Source organism: Sparus aurata, chromosome 21 (genome assembly GCF_900880675.1).
Source record: "Sparus aurata chromosome 21, fSpaAur1.1, whole genome shotgun sequence".
In the NCBI taxonomy this organism is placed as follows: Eukaryota; Metazoa; Chordata; class Actinopteri; order Spariformes; family Sparidae; genus Sparus; species Sparus aurata.
This window is the reverse complement of record NC_044207.1, coordinates 29,344,771-29,368,216: the sequence shown is the minus strand read 5'-3', so window position 1 is coordinate 29,368,216 and position 23,446 is coordinate 29,344,771. Positions and strand designations below refer to the sequence as shown.

Here is a 23,446-nt window from a genome sequence, read left to right as displayed (position 1 = left end):
ATCCTGAATCCTTTAGTATACACATTTCTCAGCTTCAACCTGAAATATGTGCTATATTTTGAAAACTTTCGGATCTCTGGTAAACTTTTCAAATTCAGTCCAGTTCCAGATCTTCACCTTTGGCCGCAGGATGATCTAGTTTTGCCCGTTGGGGTTCTGCTTTCTCCTGGATGACTGCTTTTTCTGGAGTGGTGCTGAATAGTGAGAGGAGACTTCTTAACCTTAATCAAGTAGTTCTGGTGCCTGAACCTTACCTTGTCGAGGTCGCAGGTAGGGGTGGGCAAAAATATCGATACGGCAATATATCGCGATACTTTGCCGCCCAATACAATATCGATTTTTCAACTCCTAATATCGATATATCGCTGAAGAGCGACTCTGCTGTGCGGCGGGTGTATTTCTGTAGTAGAGAGAGTGGCTGAGGTCTTTGCAAAATGGATGGCAAGTTAACAACGCCTCCGCAATTAAAGTTGACGTTTGGAAGCACTTTGGCTTCAAAGTTAAGAGAGATAGCAAGAACAACGAGCTGGACAAAGAGAATATTACTGCCCGGAAATTTCATGGGAGTTAATAAAATGGAGAGGCTGTTTTGAATGAAATAGTTTTGACTCAATTTGTCCTCTGATCAATATCATCTGATGTACATATACAGGTACTTGTGTTTTCATCTTTATTTATATCGCAATAGCGTGATATCGTGATACGTATCGTGACCAAAGTATCGTGATACGTATCGTATCGTGAGGTTCTTGCCAATACCCACCCCGAGTTGTAGGTGTGTTGTGTAGCTACGTTGAGTCTGCAGATAGATCTAAAACTGAAACTGGAACTATTCTGAGATGAAAATCTTGAGAAACCAAAGGATAATAAACTCTTTCGGTCGTGGAAATGTACGCCAAGGCTCCACTGAGAGTCTCGTACACTCGACAATATGCAGAGAAACACCTAATTACAATGCATGTGACGAACCTGCCGAGCTCCTGCATTCCTGAGACAAAATGTGCTGAATTCCTCCGTTTGTGTTTCCAGATGATCACTCCCGAATCACCTTGAAGGTGGAGAACAGCCAAGGCAACTCTGACTACATCAACGCCAGCCCGATCGTGAGTACACCCTCTGCATTCTAACTCTGCGCTCCACGCCGCCGATGCTCCGGGCTCCCACGGTCCCCGCGGGGGCGTCACGGGAACAAAGGCAGCCTACCGTTGTACAATATAAATTTTGATGCAACGCTTGCTTAGCTTCACGCTAGTGTGTATGTTCTGCGCCATGAATATTAATGGTTGTAACACAGCAAACACCCCGGGCGAGTATTCGCTCGGGGAGGGGGGGAAGGCGTGGGAAAGGACGTGCACGCGCCTCTCGCCTCGCTTCCCGTTTGTGAAAACAGAATTGATCTGTGGGGTCTTGGGAAATGATTGTTTCTGACCTTGGGTTATGCTAATTTGACACTAGTTTGTGTTTACTGTTACGGTGCGCGCAACTCGCCGAGGCCTTTCCCCGGCGCAGCGCGGATTTAAACAGCAAAAAAAAAAAGGAAACAGCCCGTAGGAAGGAGACGGGATGAAGAAAAGAGCCGCGTGCGTTCAGTAAGTGAGTGTATCAATTTGGAAACCAGTGTTGGAATAGTAGGTCTGTGTTTCCCCCCAAGGCGGATACAGTGGTATTCCATTAAAAGCAACAGAAACGCTATGCATTTCAAATCTGGGCGTCACACCAAGATGTAGCTGAGTGTGTGCGTTCATGTGTGTGTGTGTGTGTGTGTGAGAGAGAGAGAGAGTGTGTGTGTGAGAAGGAATCAGAACTATACAGGAACAAAGGAGCAACACTGTCAAATGCCACAAACACGCAAAAAATGCAAAAACAGCTGCATCGTGCACACACACACCCCACGTGAAACACACTTTGATGCAGAAGCATGCACGCTCACACACACACATGCACGCTCACACACACATGCACGCTCACACACACATGCACGCTCACACACACACATGCACGCTCACACACACACGCACGACATCCTGCAGACGCCCACACAGACATGCAGAAACACACACCGAAAACACAGATCCTGTCGTGCATACATATGTTACTCTCTCTCCTCCCACACAATCACAGAACGTATACGAATGTACGGCGACACGTCGAGGTTATTTAAAGAACCTCTGCTGCCGACAGTTTGATTTCTCACCCGCGATTTGAAGGGAAAGACGACGAGAAAGCACGAGATGTTCGGGATCTTTTCCCGTTTCAGTCGCCTGTCCAAAACATCTTCTTATTCCGTTGCTCAAAGGTAGATGGATTGGATATCGCATTGGAGAAACGTTTTATCTCCACCAGCATCCATTCATAGACTGACGCTTTGGGTTGGTACATCAGGCCGGCAGCTAACCCACAGCGTCAGAATTTAAGGAGTAGAGAATATTTGTTTTGTTTCTTTTGGTTTTAAAACATCACAACACAACAAAACGCTCATATTTTAAGTAAAAATAGACTTTTTCATCCACATTCAAGGACTACTATATGTTCAAAATGATTAGAAATATCAGTAAGAAAGAAAGAAAGAAGAACCCCACACGTCCGCGTCTTATCTTCCTGCGAGTTGCTGTAAGTCAGATTTCCCTCCGCAGACCTCAGTGAGGTCACAGCGGCCGGATGATGTGATTGGTCGTCCTGTGCAGATGCAAAAATACAGTGAAAAAAGTCTCACTAACTCAGGTGTAGAGAGATCAATTAAGAGGTCGAAAGAATCAAATCAAAAGAAATCAGCAGATGAACAAACATTTTCAGACCAACTTTAAACTTTTTGCTAGTTTGAAACACAAACGAAACATCAAATAACAGCCCAGCTAGTTATATATTCATCCTTTTATACAGATTTTGGTGCTTTTTTTTTCTTGTTTTGTTAAAAACACAACCTGCGTTAACTGTCCGACACACACACATAATAACACAGTAGCACAAACTTACTCACAGACACAATCAATCACTCTCTCTTTCTCCTTTAACACTCACAGTTAGTCTAAAACAGACTCAATAGTTTCCTCACACACACAATCAATCACTCAGGTACGACTCAGTCACGCGTCACACACACACACACTCATTCGGATGCATGTCGTGTGCTGATAGCGCTGCCTTTAAAATCCTCCTCACACCTTTTTATTGACGGTTAAATTGACTTTCTTTGATTGGGAATTTAAAAGAGCCGAACTGAAGAAAGTGGAAAAGGCTGCAGGTCAAACTGTGTCCTCTCTATTCACTGTAAAGCGCCATATTACAGAGAAAAAACGACTTATTAAGACGTCTCTTAATGAGTTTCAGGAGATAATGTTGCAAAAAATGACAGTTTTCATGTCCGAATGACTTCACCTGGAGAACAAGAGATCCGACTGTAAGACTTTAAAGGACTTTCAGCAGGTGTTCCTTCCAGATTCACACCGCTGAAATGTAGTTATAAATGAATTATGTGGTTATGGCTGCTGACGGGAGTGAAGTCGGTCCAAGTTTGAGGGAAACTTTGAGGGAGGGAGTTGGAAAATCTGGCGGGAATGACGTCCTGTGGTTCACCTGTTGAATCAGTCTCCATGTGTCGTGTCGTGGGTTAGAGACGCCGTCGAAGAAGACGCATAACGTGGACGGCATCCATCTTTCTGAGGCTTTCTGAGCTTAAACTCTACCAGACTGTGACCAGTAGATCAGAAATAAAGTTTAATGGTCTGTTTCTGTACACTGACAGACAGTGGATGTACTCAGCGAATGCCGCGGATGGTTAGGATTCAAAGTGTGAAAAGGAGCTCGTTCACCTCGGTGTCTCTTCAGGATGATTGGTGAGGACAGCTGATAACGCTGCCTTCGTCTCCAGGGCAACGGAGGAGCATTTGAAGGAGAATTAAGTCACAACGCCGCATGACGGCTGTCCCAATCCAAAGGCTCCTCCAGATGCTCCTTCTTTTCCCTGTGTCTGGAGGATGCACCGCTACGATCCTTCGTGGCTTCACATATCCCAAGACTCTTTGCGCGCCAGAAAAAGAAGAAAGAGAGAGAGAAAATGGAAACATCACGTGGCGTAGATCGTCACTTTCGCGGGCCTGGGCAGCAGAAATCGTGGCGTAAGGGTAAAACATCTGGTGACGCAACCAGGAAATGCTCCAAAGTAGACCGTCACATTTAACAACGGCTGACGAGGTTAACAAGCTCTGAAGGACTCGCCTTCAAAGACCGCAAAGGACGAGTCCTTCAGAGGATGCAGACCCTGAACTGACACACAGCTACATACTGTAGATGTATTTTAGGGGTGAATCACAAAACATCCGAGTCTGTTGAACCTCCTTTAGTATCAAGTGGACCACTTTTCAAGAACTCCTTCACACAAAGTCAAATGTTTCCCACTAAACTGTAGTAACAGTAACTAAAAGTGAACAAGTATAAGTACATCAGATGTGTATGTTACAGTACTTGTTTGTGTACTTTACTGGGTATTTTTTCTCTCTACAGCAAATAAATATTGTTGAGCACATATTGAGAAAAATCAAACCTCCGAAACAAGATCATTATTTTAATAAATATGTAAAAATTACAGCAAATTTCTGTGTTTGGCAGCCACACACACACACACACACACACACACACACAGACACACAGACACACACACACACACACACACACACACTGTCAGCGCCAGCCCCCACTGAGGTGTCAGACAGTAGTAACAGTCGGCTCCATCACGAAACTTCATCAGACAGAGTTGTGGTGATCACACACACACACACACACACACACACACACACAGACACACACACACACACACACACACACAAACATTAGACTCCTTCCAAAGTAAAGACATAAAAGACGATAACGTGGATAATTGCACTTGTCACATCCTCCATTTTTGTTCCCCCATTAGTGTGTGTGTGTGTGTGTGTGTGTGTGTGTGTGTGTGTGTGTGTGTGTCACTCTCTCTCACACACACACACACACACACACACACACACACACTCGTGGGGTGTCGTTAATGGCAGGGTTGAGACACTTTGAGACATCAGGAAGCATTTTGTGTCCAAAGACTTTGAAAAGGAGACGGAGAGCGAAAGAGATCTTTCTTTCTTTCTTTCTTTCTTTCTTTCTTCCTTTCTTTCTTTCTTTCTTTCTTTCTTTCTTTCTTTCCCACCCCTCTCTCGTTCTTGTCCATCTTAATTTCTCAGCACCAATTTGTTTCTCCGTCTCCTTCTCTTTTAATTTCCTGGACACCAGCGCCGTGGATCAGACGGGACATTGTGTCATTTCTCTCAGATTCCTTCCAGATGAAACATGTTTTCCTCCTTGTCTTCACACTCTCGGGTTGGACGCGAGGACATTCTGTCATTGTTTCAAAAACACGACACTGTCATCTGCAAGTTAAATTTTGATTCGTCCCGATTTAGACCAATTTTGGGCTGCTGAAGCTGTAGTTGTGTAGTTTGCAGGATGGGAAAAGGTGTGAAAAGGATTTTACACTAAATGTGGTTGATTCCCAGCAGATTTTGCTCTCAGATGGCGTTCAAGATTGTTGTTGTAGGCACGCTATTCTCCAAAATATCATTATTAAGACCAGACGGGGGTGTCCACATACTTACGGCCATGTTCTGCTCTGTAAGTTGGTCCGACCCTCTGCAAAAAAAAACACCTGAAAGGTCCCAAACATGCGCTCTCCTCCCTCCAGCTACTTCCTGCTCCGTGACGCAGTTCCGGCCTCCCTCGCCGCCCTGTCACCTTCCTCTCCGACACTTTAAGTTCATTAGAAGTGCATTATTGTCTGGCATTCATAAAAAAAGGGAGCAGAGGAACATTAAAGACAATTTCGTGTGAGAGAAAAAGCCCCAGAAATTATCTGTCTTCCCCTCTGTAATTGCTTCCAGCTAAATTGGTCGTGCCAATTATTACATTTACCGTACAATTTGCATGGTAATAGGCAGGGGTGTCACTCACGTCCCCGCAGAAATTCACCTCACGTTCCGTCTCCCTGTCTTCGCTCGCTCCCCGACGCCCACGCCGTCTTCCTCTGTAATTTCCATTAAGTGTGGAGGATGTGGAGAAGGAAGTTGCTGAAAAACTCTCACCTCCCTCACAAAGACGCTCTCCAGCTGTGACGACGAGGAACGAAGTGAAACACGGGGGAAAAAACGGAGCAACTTTCCGCGGGTCGTTTTGGGGAAAAGAAAAAAAACTGACAGGAACAAATGCGGCGAGGTGTCGCGGTGATGCATGTCGCGTTTGTGGGGTGTCGTATTTCACGGCGCTCTGAGGTTCATTACAGGCTGCAGAGCACTAAATCACCTGAGCGGCTGAGCGGCTGAGGTGAAGTGGTCCTCGTTGACCACTCGCAGGTTGTTCCACCGCTATATTTGTTATTTATGAGGCGTTTTTTCTTTTGCCCTCTCATTTATTCTCATTCTGTTATAAGTTTTCTTTGAAAAAACTCATCGTGCCGACCGACTTTCCCAGGACAGATGGTTGATGAATGCCCTCATGACTAACGCAGACTTTAATAAGGAAGGTTTTAGTCGAAAAGTTAAAGAGTTAAGACGACCGAGCAAATAGTTTTGATTAAAAATTAACAGCACGGGAACTTAACCTGATTTTTTCTTTTTTTTTAAAGTTTTGCCTTTGAGGTCGTCCGACTCTCTGGAAGTTGCTACACTAACTATGTTTGAATTAATTAACTTTAACAAGGTTGGAATACAGCACTGAAAAGTTTGAAGGTAATATTGGAAAAGTTTTCCTCCCACTTCAGGACTGCAGGTTGTTAAAAGCTTTTTTTATTTAAATAATTAGCTGGCTCTTTAGAAAACGCAGTCGCCTCATGCGCACGTTAACGGAACCTCATGGCGACACAGTTTCCTCCTGGAAAGAAACATGAAAATGGCTTCGTACATGTCGTCAGGTGGATTCTGTAGTTTCAGGAAGCGCCTGAGATCCCAAATTGATTTGGTGCACATGTGCGAACGCTTCAGACGGAGTGCATGCTAACGCTTTTAGCAGTGAAGACAGTGAAGATGTCGGCTTTAAGAAAGGAGGCAAGTAACGTCTTTTAAAATAAGTTTGGGATCAGTTGGATCACGTCGGGTGAACTGTGTGGCGCCGTTTCATGTTTTAAAACAACTCCCCAGCGACTCAGTTCTGCTGTGAAGCCCCAGAAATGTTTCACAGAGTAGAAACTTCACCACTGACACACATTTAAAATTCAGTCATTATCTCGTCACCCCCCCAGTGAGCAGATAATGACCAAATTTTAATATTTGAGCGAACTGCTCCTTTAATACTCCGGGTAGAGTCAGTTCTTGTTTCACCGTCCTCTCTTCTTCTTCTTCTTCTCTCCGTCTGCCGTTCATCGTTAAAAAAAAAAAAAAAAAGGCACATCCTACTCACCGTCCTTGTAAATGTAACGTGAGACAGAATTAGCACAAGTTGAGTAATCGAGACAAACCAAACATGAATCTTGTAAGAAAGAAAAGAAAAGAAAGGAAATTAACTTCCGTATCAACCTGACGTCAGCTCTGTTTCCTTCTCCCTCTCTCCTCCTCAGATGGATCACGACCCCAGGAACCCCGCCTACATCGCCACTCAAGGCCCCCTGCCCTCCACCGTGGCAGACTTCTGGCAGGTAAGAACCGCACACACACACACACACACACACACACACACTCACACGCTCAAAAATCAATACGTTCCCCTCTCTTAAACAAGAGTTAGCTGATTTTTATTAGCGCAGCGAGCCGCGCGGGAGACCAGCTTGTTCGGTGGATGTCCTTATTAATCTCTCCTTCACCATCACGCTCGCTGCCCGGCAACACCTCTCTGCCACCACACACACACACACACACACACACACACACACACACACACACACACACATTGTTAATGCAGGGGGACGGCAAACACTTTTCCCACTGTCCCAAATGTTGGATTGGGTTTGGATCTGAGACCACGGGATCGATAAGTTATTCCAGCCAGTCGAGGCGTATATGTGTGTGTGTGGAGGATGTGTGTGTGTGTGTGTGTGTGTGTGTGTGTGTGTGTGTGCTGGAAGGTCGTCCCCTTGTCAAACACGTTGTGTCCGCGCTGCGTTCCCAGTGGAGCTGGTTACCTTCAGGCTGGAACGACAGAAGTCTCCTGTAGATTCGGCGCTCAGCTGCTGTTACTGTATAAAGTCACATAAACATCTAATTTCAAATATACATCTCATATATTTTATTGTCGTCGAGCCAAAGACAAAAACATCCCTTAGATTGAAAACTCAAAGCCAAAAAAAAACAACATTTAATCTGCAGTAAATCAGCGTTGTATTGCCAGTAATTCATTTTCTTTTCACATTATATTTATTTTGTTTAATTGTCGTTTTCTCTGCCGGCTGATCATTCAGAGCGAACTGTTCAGCAAATGTGCGAGTTCTGATTCGAGCCAGTGTCGCAGAGAGCCGGTGAAATGTGTTGTGATCCATTCAAAACGCTGTCATTTTTGTTTTGGCTCCTTTTATCCTCACATCGCTTTTCTTTTCTTCTACGCTTCAAAAGAAGCCAAATTAAAGCCGGATTTTCCTTCAAGTAAAAAGTTTCAAAACCTTTCAAAATTAGAGCAATTTGCTGAACGATACGACCGCGTTCGTGTGAGTGAAACTCTGCGGTGCGGTTAGTTAATACAGATCGAATACGCAGGAGAATAGAAACACACAAACTGCTTAATTGTGGTGATTAGAGGAAGCAGAGATGCGGGTCGTGCAGGCGGGTCGGTGATGGTGCAGTGGACTGCAGGTTCTGATACCTGACACGGGAACAAATTATAAATCAGGAGACATGCAGGAAATAATCAACCAGGGAGGAGACGGAGAGTTCATGATTCATCTCAGCTTCATTAAGCGACCTCTCTCTGCTTCCCTGACGTCTGTACTCAGGTTCTATCCGGGCTTCCTTGTTGTGTTGTGACCCGGTTAACTATCAAGAGTTATTAAACCTCATCCATCACATTACAGAACATCGTCTCCAACAGGACGAACTTCACACTGTCCAGCTCTCTTTTAGAGAAAGAGCAGCGCTGTGCAGTTCACTTCACTTCTTCTTTTTTTTTTCTCCAGGATAAATAAGAGTTTCAATTAAATTTGCATTTTAACAAACCAAACGGGTTTTTAAAAGAGGGCGCTCCGTCCTCCCAGCGCCGGCCGAGTTCCCACCCTGTCAGCTGAAGCAAATTAACACCATTTCTCAAAGAAGTGCACCGTCACATCTTTAGATCCGCGAGACCAATCAAGGAGAGCAGTGGGTGCTGGGACGGCGAGGGGAGGGAGGGGAGGGAGGGAGGGAGGGCGCGTGGAGGTGCCGTAACTCAAAACCCGCCGCAATTAACTCCCGTTAAATCTCCCGGCAAGGTGTGGCTGCGCTCCAGACTGAGCGGCAGGTGCGGCCATCTTGATTATCTAAGACGATGATGTGGGAGCGGTTTTGTTTTATGGCTTCCATTAACGGCTGACTGTTACCTCTGATCAGAGTCGAAAATGGATCTCCAGAGCCGGCCCACCCTCCGGCTGTGAGAATATGACTGCCAGCAGGAAAAAAATACGACCGCGTGCCGGGTCTCAGTGTGGAACGACCCAGCTGGGGGCGGGAGGGGAACCGCCTCGACAGCAATTACTTCTCCTGCCGCGACTTCCTTATAGTTTTTTTCCTCCCCGAAAGTTTGAGACACAGTAAACATGTCGAGGAGCGCTCGGTCTCTAACTGAGATTTCATTTTCACCCCGCCCCCCCAAAAGCAGACCCTTCCAACACGATGGATTTGAAACTGATTATGGACCAAAATCCAGAAAAAAAAAAGAAGAAACGCGTGGGCGAGCGAGGACACATGTCAGTGTTCCTGTTAGCAGACTCTGGGAGGTGTTGACAGCTTCGTATGAGAAGATCTCCTTCCAAATTAAGCTCGCAGCAACTTTAAGAACATGACTCTGACTCTGAAAAGTGCTTTCAAACTTTTTTTTTTTTTTTGAAGGACATAAACTAACATAAGGCTCCGAAAAGAAACTGCAGACGTTAGATTCATCTGATTGTAGATTTCTGAGATGTCGCTCCGGTGTTTCCTGACGCGGTCTCACTGAGTGTTTGTTCCGTCTGCAGATGGTTTGGGAGAACGGCTGCGTGGTGATCGTCATGCTGACGCCTCTCGTGGAGAGCGGGGTGAAGCAGTGCTACCACTACTGGCCCGATGAGGGATCCAACCTGTATCACATCTACGAGGTAAACCTACTCTGTCGCTGTTTAAAGGGATATTCCGGTGTAAGTTTAATCCATGGTCTAAATCACCGTGAAACTGTATTAGACTCCCTCTCCAGAGATCAAGTTAGCAGACCGCTAATTTACAGAGTTTTAGCATCCTCAGAAACGACCGCACGACAACAATACACTGCAGTAAATGGATCCAAATATAAACCGCCACCAAAAAGCCACAAATAATGCTCAGAACAGCACCAAACTTCAGCAACAGTACAAATAGGGTCTCAGCACATAGTCCGGGGCATCTAACCTCCGCTAGCTTAGCTGGATTTCTATTGTGAAGCTAAAAACAGATTTCAACTCTCCTCCATCAGCTTCCGGGTCGGGGAAGTCCCGACGAGTCGATTACCGAGTGCGGTTAGAAATGCTCAATTCCGTTCTTTTCCCTGTCTGCTCTCGATAATAACTGTTATAAACTGGCAGGTAAGACACATATGAACTTTGATTGCTTTTCCATGGAGTCATAATCATACATTTTCATCCATGAGCCGCGGAACTCTACTGCACTCGGTAATCGACTCGTCGGGACTTCCCGTCAACAGGAAGCTGCTGCAGAAGAGTGGTAAATTTAGTCAGCTTTTCAGTAGAAATCCAGCTAAGCTAGCGGAGGTTAGATGCCAATTTGTACATGGATTTAATTTACACCGGAATATTCCTTTAAGATGTCACTTTAAGTCTCTGATCTTTGAGTATGGAGAGTAAAATAGCTCACATTTACCTGCAAATGCATCCCAGTTAATCATGATAACCCATAGACGTTGTTGTGAGAAGTTTCATACACGGACTGTTTTTTCTTTTTCGCATCGCCGTGCTGAAGGAAGCTCTCACGGACGAGAGGCTAGCTCACTGAGCTAACTAAGCTAGCAGAAGAAGCTAGCAGTGGACGCTCACAACACCGTCTGTAGATTATCTTCAGTAGCTGAGTGATGATTTCTGGAAAGAGACGTTTGAGAGACATCTCTACGGCTGATATCTCCAAAACTCTGGATAGATTCGCAGTGTAGCACAACGAGTGTTTATGATTTTTAGTGTGAACTGTTCCTTTAAAATCTTACCCTCATTACTCTTGATTCAGTCAGCATGAACAGGAACACAAATAAGACTTAGGCGGCTAACGAGTCTCGCTGTCGCGTGCTCATCGTACGTTGGCGTGTCCTTGCAGGTGAACCTGGTGTCCGAACACATCTGGTGTGACGACTTCCTGGTTCGCAGCTTCTACCTGAAGAACATGCAGACCAACGAGACGCGGACCGTCACTCAGTTCCACTTCCTCACCTGGCTCAACCAGAACGTCCCGGAGACCAGCCGGACGCTGCTCGACTTCCGCAGGTAGGCGAGACGCTTTAAGTTAAAAAATCTGTACAAAAAACATTTAAAACCTAACGAAGACTTCCTGTTTGTCTTGAAGTTGCTTTCTTGCCCCATTTCTTTTTTTTCGGATCTGTGCTGTAGTTCTTGTCAGTGCTGACTCTGCTGTTGGCACGTTGAGGTAGGAGATACGTGTCTTTAAAGAACCTGCAACAGGACTGCGACCCGCCACTGCGTTCTGATGATGCCCGAACAAATCCAGAGTTTATTTAACCGAGACCGCTTCTTCACCCACGCAGAGTTTTTAACATATTTTCCGTAGCAGCCCGGTAACAAAGGCTTTTTTTTTTTTACTGTTTCACTTAGCGCCTTTATTAGAACTCCTCTTTTCAAACGCATAAAGTACTAAAGCCTGCTTTTAATGTTGATAGTGGAGGCATTGAGGTTTTTAGAAGGCCTTAAAGAAACTTGCGAAAGTCTTTTTGAAAGAGTCCTTTGATAACAGGATTCATTTCCAAAGCAGAACTTAAGAAGACGAGCACAAAAAAAATAAAATAAAAAGACACACTGCAGTCGGTTTCTCAGAGGCGCTGGTTACCTCACTGTCTTCGCTTCTGGCCACTCAGAGAGAGAGAGACGTGAGGAAAAAGACCTCAGAACCGTGTGACAGCAGCTTCATCTCTCCATCTACAAACTGGAATTCTTTTGCTGAACTTGCCCGTGAACCCGACAGCTATTCTTGCAGGCAGCGCATTCACTCCTCTGGTAGCAAGAACAACCTTACAACCTCCTCTGTAACGACCGTCCACAAGCGCGGACTGAAACAGAAGCACAAAAAGCAGAAATGTGGGCGCCAGGTGTGTAAGTTTCAACCTACAAAACATGTCCTTAAATGCACCGCAGTCGTCTTAAGTTTTCAAGGGTGCCGTTTCTTTAGCTTCTTTTCTAAAGCAGCCGCTGCTGAAAAGACCTGCAGGGCTGCCGAGGAGAATGTGCGAGGGACGGTGTCTGTGTGGACTTTTGGACGTTTTAGTTTTATCCTTTAAAACACAAACAAAGTGAAGGTCCTGGAGGTCCTGGAGGTCCTGGAGGTCCTGGAGGTCCTCGCTCCATCCCCTAAAAAAACCACCACAGCGGCTCTGAATGCTTCGGTGTCTCGCTGGCGGCGTAATAACTTCAAACCTCTCACTTCTTGCAGGAGTTCTGACTCGTGACCCTGAGATGCGGGCAGAGAAAATATCTATATATCCTCAAACATCCTGCCCTTTTTTTTTTTTTTTTTCCTCCAGTCGATAGCGGTGTAATTCAGGATGCATTGGGGGAACTCTGCCGGAGCGATCCTTTATCTCCTGCGCCTTTATAGCCGCTCCACCTCCTTCGACCTCTTTTAAACTGATATACTGTATTGCCTATTAGGTGGGCCCCCTCTCCTCTGATTCACTGTGATAGACCCCGACTCGGTTTTATATTTTTATATATTTATATATATATATATAGCCCCGCTGTCGCCGAGCTGCTGGAGCACATCAATTAGGTGAGATATCAAGAGTGAGAGTTTGTGGTCACAGCCATTATGAAAGAGGTCTGGTGGGCGTCACCACCCACCATCAGTTAGGAAATATTGCCTTTCCTCACAGGGCGGTGGGGTCAGAACACAATGAAGAAAGCGCAGAGGAGATATTTTTCACTTTTATTACCGGGGATGTGGAGCTTTCACAATAACAAGCTGCCCCGGCTTCTTTCTTTCCTTTTTTTTTCTTTTTTTCTCGTCACCTGGATGGTCTGAGGATGTCGGCTCACCTCTTCCTTCTCTTGTGCTCGTGTCGGCATGTTTTTTTTTTTTTTTTTGGTAACCTCACTCACATCTGACTGACTGACTGAGCCGAAGCATTGCTTTACAAGTCCTCTCTGCCCTTCTTCCCCCTGTTTTACCAGCTAACTAGCGGTTGCCAGTGTCATTTTTGTGATGTTGCAGCTAGTAATATAAGCCCAGTTGCATAGTCACAAAAGTGATCATTGGAGACTGTGACTCTGCAACCAAAGGGGCCTCACGGACCCCTCCCTCCCTCCTTCCCTCCTTCCCTCCCTTCCTCCCTTCCCCTCCTTCCCCCTCGTCTCCTCCCCTTCCTCTCTCTCGCTGTGCCCGGTGACCTGAGGTGACCTCTCGCCTTTTTGCTTGCTCACGGTTTGCCTGACTGCCTCTTTTTCTCACCACACCTCCCCTTCCTCTCTCGGACGCTTTTGTCTTTCTCTTCTGTCCCATTCGATGGTTGTTGACTTCTGCTCTCAGAGTACACGCCGTCCGCACTGAAAGGGCTGTAATCTGTAAACGGTCGCCTCGTCTTGTAGTGCGCAGGAGAAACAGGAGCCCAGGAAGATACAGATGGAGGTTTTGTGGCCGGGAGGTTGAGATGAATCCTTCACAGTCACAAAAATCTTTTGAGATTTTGGGATTACAGCAGAGAAACTATGTGATGAACACCTTCGTTTCCTCGCTCCGAGTCTCCTCTCTCCTCTCTCCTCTCACCTCGTCTCCTCGAGCTGCATTTAAGGAACTCAAAGATTTCCGGGTCATGAGAGGAGAGAGGACGCAAGGAGCTAGCACAAATTAGCATAAAGAAAAGCTACAATACCTTGGCCCAAGTGTTGTATAAAGTCCATAAAGTCACACTTAATGGAAGTTAAGATGAGGTGGTCGCTCGTGCAAATAGTACCTGAGTTAAAGTCTTAAGGTATCTGATAATAAAGTAAGTAGAAGTAAAAAAGTATTCGACCAATTTCCAGTGGATGGAGCTAAAAAAGAGCAATATTTACCTCCAGAATCGACGTGTAAAGTACTCGAAAATGGAAATACTCGTGTAGATTACAAGTACCCTTGAAATAGAGAAAAGTACTCCAAGTATTTGAGTAAATGTTTGACTACGTCTTGTGTCTGTACGATGGGTTTGTTGGGTGCACGGTCGCCAAATGATTCGGCTCTCCACGAACTGTTCGAGAGTCAAACAGAGACCAATGCTAACGCTAGCAGTGCCGCTAATCACCTCACCTGTCACCTGTTGTAACACATCGTCTGAGCGGCGGTGTGCAGGTCGGGACCTCTCAGTGTGGGCGGCGGTACGAGAGCAGACGTGTGGAGCCGCAGTGTGTTTCTCTCAGCTGTAAACAGCCTTTTCAGAGATGAGCCGGCTCAGTGTGGATCAAGTCTGAGCCTCTCATCTCTCCATCGGCGCGTCTGTCCTCCATCTATCACCTCCTTTTCTCATCCTCTCTCTCTCTCTCTCTCTCTCAGTCAAGCTTGAATCTCTCCTACGGGCTGTTTCCCCTTCAATCCCTCCCTCCTCCCTCCTCCTCCCTCCTCCTGCCTCCTCTCTGCCGGCTGTTTCCATGGTAACATCACTTTTAATTGTCTGCAGTGAGCTCTGACTTTTCAATTTCGGTGGGGTGGAGGATGAAAATGAGTGGAGTCTTTCCTTTTCTTTCTGTTGTTGTTGTCGGTGGGAAGACTTCCCTTCCTCCGCTGGTTTGTGTGATGTGATTCCTGCTGTGTGTGTTTTCATCTCTCTGCAGCAGGAAATCCTCCTGAAACCTGCGAACCAAACGTGCATGTTGTCGTCGTGGTTCAGCTCCGGAGTCGTTCGGTTCTGTACGTTTTTATTTTTCTGGAACTTGTAGTTAACAGTCGCAGGTGTTTCTATATTATTTTTATACTCTGGTGGGATGAAAAGCACTTTTTGCAAGAGCATATTGTAATTTTCTTTAAATTAAATTTTGTCTCGCTCAGCTTCACGATTCTCTGAATTTGTGATTTTGATAATAAGAAAATGTTGAATCTCCGTCTGGATATGAATATTTTACGATTATATTTTACGACTGCGAGTTCATGACTGAGCTCATTAGAAAAAATTGTCCCGAGTGTTAATAAATCCCCAGAGATTGTGGACTTCAGTCACCGCTTTGGACTCGCAACTTGAATTTGACAGTAAATGAGCAGAGACGTGACGACTCGAACGACTTGTTTGTGTCCATTTTATGTTTTCAGCTTAGGTCTTTGTTGTTTGAGCCTGGCTGTCCGTATTTTATTGTTTAGAAATGATGAGAAAGTAGAAGATAAAGAAGCTTAAATGAGGTTTTTTTGTTTTTTGTTTGTTTTTATTTCGTTCTCTGAATATCTAGAATTGCAAAACAGTTCAATTCATCGTCGACAGCTGAATCAGTGACTCGTCTAAGGACTCGTCTCGACTTGAAACAACCTGTGACTTGAACTGACTTGCCTAAAAACCCCAGAATGACTTCACCGTCCATCCACCTGACTGTGTTTGAGCAGCGAGCATCAATGACGTAAACACTGAGTCCACCTCGACTCGTCCGGTTGTAGTTTTGCACTTTCCCACAGCTTGATCCAGCAGCTCTCTGTAGAGACGAGGATGTCCTGATCAGCCAGGAGCAGCCCTTAAATCCAAGTTAGCATGGTTAGCATGGTTAGCATGGCTGCCCATCCTGGATCTCTCCCTTCTTCCGGCCCTTACACTGTCGTAAACACGCTGTGGGCAGTGATCGTGTCAGAGTCTGCTGCTTTAAATCCAAAAACCCTCGCTTTCTTTTCAAATGAGGTAGCAGGCGATACGTGTTTAAACGATAAAGCCGGAGACAGTCAGAGAACAGAAAGTGCTAAATTTGAAGGAGCTACCAGTCGTTGCAACAACTCTTTGGACTTTCTGGACTAAAGCCGATCACAGAAACACAGAGTCCTAAGACGAGGTGGAGATCGCTCAGTCGTCGTCATGTGACCGCAGACAACCAAAGACCAACTAAAGAAGGTCCAAGAGGTTGAATACGCTGAAAAAGTTTTGGAAAGAAAACATGTGTGGACGCTGTGTACGATGAGAACTTGAGGAGGTTTTTAAAAACCCCGGAGGTCAGGAAATCTGCTGTAAACACAATCGACCGTGGAAACCTTCAGAACAAAGAAAGGAAAGAATGAAGCAGGTCTGAAGTTTCTCTCCTTGACTGAGTGATGCATTATGGATCACACACACACGCACACACACACACACACCTTAATATAAGATGTTCCTGCTGAATATTGTTATTTAGAGTTATCACCATGAAATAGAATCCGAGATGATCTCCAGCTGGGATCAAACTCTCGGCTCTCTGCTTCTTGCTCAGATAGAAGCTTTATGTTTGTGATTCAGCGGCTGCCGCGCATTTTAATGGCCGAGGTGTGAATTTAAAAAAAGAAGGACGTGCCGTTTCTCCAGCACACGCTTTGAGGCGTGTATGAAAGCAGCAACAAACATGAACAACTCGGCTGTTGTGTAAAATTCATGATACAGAGATGTGAAGGAAACAACCAGAGCTGTCAATAACACAAAATATGGATTTTTTTTTTTTTTAAATCCATGAGCACTCGCAAGAAAATGCTCTGTTTTTCTCTATTTTCAGGATTGTTTGGAAGAAAGTTTCCATCAAAATGCTTCTTTTGGCATCTTGATAAGTAATTGTGAGTCAGTGCGACCAAAACAAGAGAAGGAGCTTCTTCTTCTTCTGCAGAAAATGAAGCTAAATCTTCAGAAATTCAGATGGCTGTAGATTTAGAAACGACGTTCCTGATTCTTGATCGTAAAACCAAAGAAATAACAGGAGGCCGCAGGGTTTTATGGGAAGCATCGCTTTTATGATCGTCTGCTCCATTTATGTTTTTATCTCATAAAGATAATCACAGTCGAACAACTGTCGGCACGTAGTTGAACATTTCTGCAAACCACAAATGTGTTGAAAGTTTACATTTCTTTAAGTCAAATTTTCAAATCTATGTTGTGTTTCCCGATGGAGTTGCAGTCCGGTTAAGTTTAGGCTCACAAACCAGTTGATTGGTGTTGGTTTTGGCTTGAAACTCCTGGTTCTGTCACCACAAACACGGCTGAAAACTGTCCCAAATATAAGAATGCAGCATGAAAACTTAAACCAATCTTAGGTTTTTGCAGAAATGTAAAACTATACCAAGAGAACAGCTGTTTCTGCACCTTTAACATGCCCGCTGCTGCGTTGAAAGTACCTCAGATGTGTTTCGTCCAAATCCAGACATCGCTGAGAATCACGTCTAAAGTTTCAGAGCGTGCCCATCATCTCGTCGAGAGTCTGCTCTGAGACATTCGTAGCTCCACAGCGCTGAGGAACGACCGTCTTCCGAAACTTTGAACTGAAACTGACTCTGATTGGATCGATCCTGTCTCCTGGACATTGTGTTGGCATGTTGCTTAACCGATCTTATAATTGCTAAACGACATGATCGCTGCCTGGATTGTGTTTAAAGTGAATGTGAGTGTCACACCAGAGTTTCAGGGTTTCTGGTCCGGACTCCTGACTTTGGTGGCAGTTAGAACCGTCGCTCTTTTCCGAACCGCGTGCTGCCAGTGACCAAACATAACCATAAGCTTTGGTTTGCTTTGTGTGTGTCTGGTAAGTGTTACGGCTGGAAGTTCAAGCGTACACACAACTTTTTGTGATCATAATCAAAGTTGTGCAACTTTCACCAACTTCATAAGATTCCTGGCAGTCCTGAGGAGCGTTTCTGTCTATTTCTACCCAACAGAAATGAGGATCAGCGGTCCTGTGCATGCTGTTCTTTGTGGTTATTATCTGTAAAAGTCCAGAAACATGATGTCCTGACTGTGTGTGTGTGTGTGTGTGTGTGTGTGTACCTGTGATTTTAACACTGAGATCGTTTTTTCTGTTCTGTTCTTTTCACAGGAAAGTTAACAAGTGCTACCGGGGACGCTCGTGTCCCATCATTGTCCACTGCAGGCAAGTATTTTAATCACTGAAGCAGTCTTTCCTTTTTTCCTTTTTGTTTTTAAAGGGTTCTGACTGAGAAGTGACTCTTTCTAATCTTTGTTAATGAGCAAAGAAGAAGAGCAGATAAACAGCTCTTTCACTGATAACGCAGTCGGCTCTGATGATCTGAAGCTGAACTTGGCCGGAGTCCTCGCTGCCGTTTTTAATTTCCGACAAGTTTCTCTCCTCGCGGCGGAGGAACACGAGCGATTTCAAACAAGAAATTAGCGGAAAAAAAGTTGTAATTTAGTCGGACAAACTGTCCGCAGAGGAGGGAAACTTTTAATTGGGAGGCACTTCAAAGTTTGCAGCGCGGCGGTTTCGGAGCCGGCGGGTGAGCGGGAGCGAAGGGTAAACAGGAGTAGGCCGGGCTGCAGCTGTTGTGTGATATCACATCTGCACCACCTCCACCTCCACCTCCTCCACCTCCACCTGAGGATATAACACCGACCAGTGAGACATAATTAAATCTGTATTTAACAGAAAAATCTGCCACAGTTTTTTTTCTCTCCCTCTCGGTGGAAACACACGGCCATGTTGGATTAGAGAAGAAGCTTTCATATCAGATATCTATTATGTCTGTCCGCCCGCTCCACCGCTAAGTGATCTATTATTTAATATGGTGTAATGGCTCTTCCAGGGTGATGAAACTGTACATTTTCTCAACTAAATTGCCAGACTGCAGCAGCAGCAGCAGAGTGTGAAATCCCGTCTTTATGGAGCAGCAGCGGCAGCTGGATCGTCTGCAAGTTCCTCCGTTTAGCTTTACGACGCTACGAGTAAAATATAGTGTCCGGAAACAAAGTAAAACCTCCTGGTTTGTCGCCTGGTTTACATATTTTACTTCAGTACAACCAACAGGAGGTTGATCACTGTCTCCCAGAATATATACAAGAACATATCCACCTTATTCCTGACTTCGTGAGTTTACCCATGGTTCATAGCGATATTCGGTTATGCTCTTCCGGTTGAACTGGCTGACCTCGGTGTTTATGCTAACGTAGCTGTCATGCTCGCTCTAAAACCGGCTTTTAACACAAAGAAAGCGACAGAATGGATAAAAATCGGCGGTGGATACACAGTACAGATGTTTTAATAAGTTGTGAGATCAGTTCTCACTGTGCCTCACTCGTCAGTTCTCACGGAGTGGGCAGATGACATGAAGCATTAGCACGGCATTAGCCCGACGTTAGCGATGTAGCTAACGTCGGGCTAATGCTTATCTTATATTTTCTGAAGATGTTGACGGAGGAGAATTACGCAGTTACAAAAGCACAGCATACAACTACCTGCACAGTAACAACATAGGGAAAGTACTGTCGAAGAAACACAGCAAGTTTATATTTCTGAAGGCAGCAGTAGCGCCCAGCCAGAGTGTACAACATATACATACAGTATACAACAACATATATAACCAAAATTATAAGGAACCAGCGACCTTCTTCATACAGTCACAGCTCGGTTAGGTTAAGGCAACAAAACTGCTTGGTTAAGTTTAGGAAGAGAGTTATTTATGTGACATACACACAGGACACGAACAGTAGTCTCCCATTGGTGGATTTTGCGGCTCTTCTGTCAGCTGACTTCCTCCTTTGCGGCGGTAATACTTACTACAACCACTAGAGGTCTCTCCTAACGCTTAACGTAAAATATAAATCACAATAAGCTGCGTCCACAGACGCATGTGATCGTTTTTTTGGGATTAAGGACCGGCTGGAATTTGTGTAAGATGCTTTAATGACCAAAAGTAGCGCTAATTGTGAAGCTAATATACTGATGCTAGTTTGAAACGTCCTGTTTTCATTTATCGTGTCACTGTTGGCTGCGAGATTTCAGTCTTTCTGGTTTGGCGACTGCAATTTCCAAACAGAGAGAACGACTGTAGGATTCATTATTATTTATCTGGTGTGACGACAAGTCTAGCAAAGAGGGATAAACATCTTAAAGGCACACCGGACCGGTTTATAGACTGACATTGGGCCGGGCTATGAGGGGAATATGAGGTGTAAGTCATCCACACGGAGGGTTCTTCAGGACCTTTGCAGCTCTTTAAACATCCTCGCTCGTGACCTCAGATTCGATCCAGTCGGAGCTCGTTCCTAAACCCGAACCAGCAGCCACGGATGTTTCTAACCGTAGTGAATGAAAGCGCGGAGACACGTTCATCCTGCAGAATTTCTGCTTTCAAACGAGTTTGTCAAACCCACCTGTGTGCCGCCATTTATCACCCTGATGCGCACAGAGAGCAGAGTGAGTGACGCAATCAGGAGGAGAGAGAAGAGAGAGCGAACAGACGAGAGCGCAGATGCAGAAATTCAATAATCACGCAGCATTCAGACGACGACTCGTCCGTCTCTCTTTAACATTTCTCTCCGTCTTCTACATCTCCCTCCATCTCTCGCCTCTCCTCTCTTTTGCCTTCCCCTCTCTCTCTCTCCCCTCCGTCTCTCATTTTATATAGAGTGAGAGGAGGCAGCAGACATCTTGACGTGTTTACTCACAGCCCTCGGGCACACACACACACACACACACACACACACACACACACACACACACACACATCACATATCTTTGATCGCCTTGTAATGATCCTGGCAAAGTGCAGCGATACGACAGATCTAATCACGCCGTAATAACCTGTACGACACACACACACACACACACACACACACACAAACTGTCTGAGATCAGAGTGATAGTAGTATCTGTGAAGACGACACACACACACACACACACACACACACACACACACACACAGATATGCTGCGGTGGTGCTGCTCAATTACTGTCACTGGGTGTGTGTGCGCTTGCAGAAAATAACCAAGGCCCTGGTGAAAATGAAATATTCAGAGTGTATGGACGCATGCCAGCACACACACACACACACACACACACACACACACACACACACACACTTGAGTTCGCTGGATTTACACACCAGCCCATGAAATAGAGCGGTCGGGGTGCAGACATCAATTTTCAACACTTGAAAAATAAATCGAGGGTACAAAATATTCCCTCCACATACATCACAGAGTCTAATTCTTCTTCTGTGCGCCCGCGTCGCTTTTTTGATGCACACTTCTTTATTTATTTATGTATTTATGTATTTCAGAGTAGCAGAACACGCTTTCACGTCCGCGTCAGACAAACAGGTTTATATTTTCGAACGCTTTTTAATTCCTGACCAAAAATAAAACGCCTCCTTCAGCCTTTTCTGTTCCATAATTATACGCCTTTGAAGTTGTTTATCCCCTTGAAATAGCATTACAGGACTCATAAACCTCCACATATTAAATCTCTCCGACTGCTCACCTGCTTAGCGCCGCGGCGGTGTTACATCTGCCTTTCGCTCCGCAGGGAAACAATAACGCCGAGATGATGGAGGATCGGAAATAAGTTGTGTTTCCAGGGTAAATCTGCGGGTGTGTGTGTGTCGTTCCGATGATATCACTTCACCGCGAGACGTGCCGACGTGCTAAGCAACGCTGCCGCTGCCAAGGATCTCTAAACGCTTGTTAACGTCTCAAATGTAATCATTTTCACTCGTTTACAATCTTGTGTGAATTTGCATCAGAGAGAACGTTAACTCGTCCTCGTCTGGAGAGAGAAACCAACACACACAGTCATCAAAGTCATCATGATGGAAGATCTGAGCAAGAAAACAACAATCGGGAAGTTTAGGTTCGGTTCGCTGTAACAGTGTTTCCATGTGAGGCTGGAAAGGATTCTGTGGATCGTGTAGTTAAATGTAACTGGACGGAAACAACCTACGTGGATCCAATAAATTATCACAGTTAAAACTTCTGAGGAGTGTCGGCAGTGTACGTTCCTGCAAATGTTTCACTGATACGTAGAAATGTCGCGAAAAGGCTTAAAAACGTGGCTGAACATCAAAAATATCATTTTATTTCTGGCCACAAATGCGGAGTGACTCTTACAGATGTTGAAACACGGCGCGGCTTATCGTCAAAGTTGCCTCAGTAGTTTCACGCGTACGAATCTTGAAACACAAATCGAACTGCCGTCACTCACTCCAGACCTTGAATTCAGATCACAAACACGTGATGTGAGCCTGATGTGTCGAGCACAAATTAGCTGAGCTGCCAAATCCTCCCGCACAATACTTTATGAGAGATGAGAGAACTTCAAGAACGTGAAAACGAACTTCCAAAGTCATATTTTCCAGAAATATATGTCACAGTTTAAAAGCAAAGTCCACTGTGAGACAAGAACCGTCATAAAGCAGCTGCAGTAGATCAGTTTTACAGCCTTGTGCAATCAACAGGTAAATATGTTATGCAATTAAAAACTTCGAAGATGAAGGACAGACTTATGTTCTGTCATGTCAGTCATTTCCCTACAAAATCAACATAATATATATTCTTTATTCCCATTAAATTATAGATATGAGCAGTAATAACCCTCTCACTTCTATAGAAATATCAGAACTGTGCGTTTACAGAAACATCACACTCATAGCTGTGTGAAAAACACCTGAACTGATGATAATTAACAATCTGAAAATAACATTTCCTTTAATTAATTCTCGTCTCTCTCTCTCTCTCCCTCATTCTGTGTCCTGCAGCGATGGATCAGGCAGAAGTGGGACCTACATCCTGGTGGACATGGTCCTCAACAAGATGGCTAAAGGTGGGTGTTGTCTTCTTCTTTTATTTCCCTCCGCTGCTTCTGTCCATGCGTTACCATGACGACACCCTCCCAGCAGTCACTTAGCTGCACGTGGAGAAAAACACGGCTGTCAAAATATTGTCACTGTTAACAACCTTTATTTTAATAAAAAAACGAGGATGATTGCCTTGAAAATAATGATGTTTAATTAGATAATTATATGATGGGTGATCCAGAGAAAACAAGCCGGGTATTTAAAACATAATTTTTTTTTAGCGCTTATATCTATTAGTTTTTGCTTAATTACTCCTAATTAATATCTGTTTCATGATCACAGCTGACGCCGTCCTGGTTTTGGCACCATAC

General features: G+C 44.9%; 1 protein-coding gene across 1 annotated transcript in view; it reads left to right on the top strand.

Moving 5' to 3' along the window:
• LOC115573181 (receptor-type tyrosine-protein phosphatase N2-like) overlaps positions 1-23,446 on the top strand; it is a 214,258-nt gene that overhangs the window by 178,813 nt on the left and 11,999 nt on the right. The window contains exons 16-21 of the mRNA XM_030403851.1: positions 1,030-1,103; positions 7,571-7,648; positions 10,148-10,267; positions 11,466-11,632; positions 18,365-18,418; positions 23,037-23,101. Of these exons, the coding sequence (XP_030259711.1) occupies positions 1,030-1,103; positions 7,571-7,648; positions 10,148-10,267; positions 11,466-11,632; positions 18,365-18,418; positions 23,037-23,101 (558 nt within the window). The remainder of the gene's footprint in view (positions 1-1,029; positions 1,104-7,570; positions 7,649-10,147; positions 10,268-11,465; positions 11,633-18,364; positions 18,419-23,036; positions 23,102-23,446) is intronic.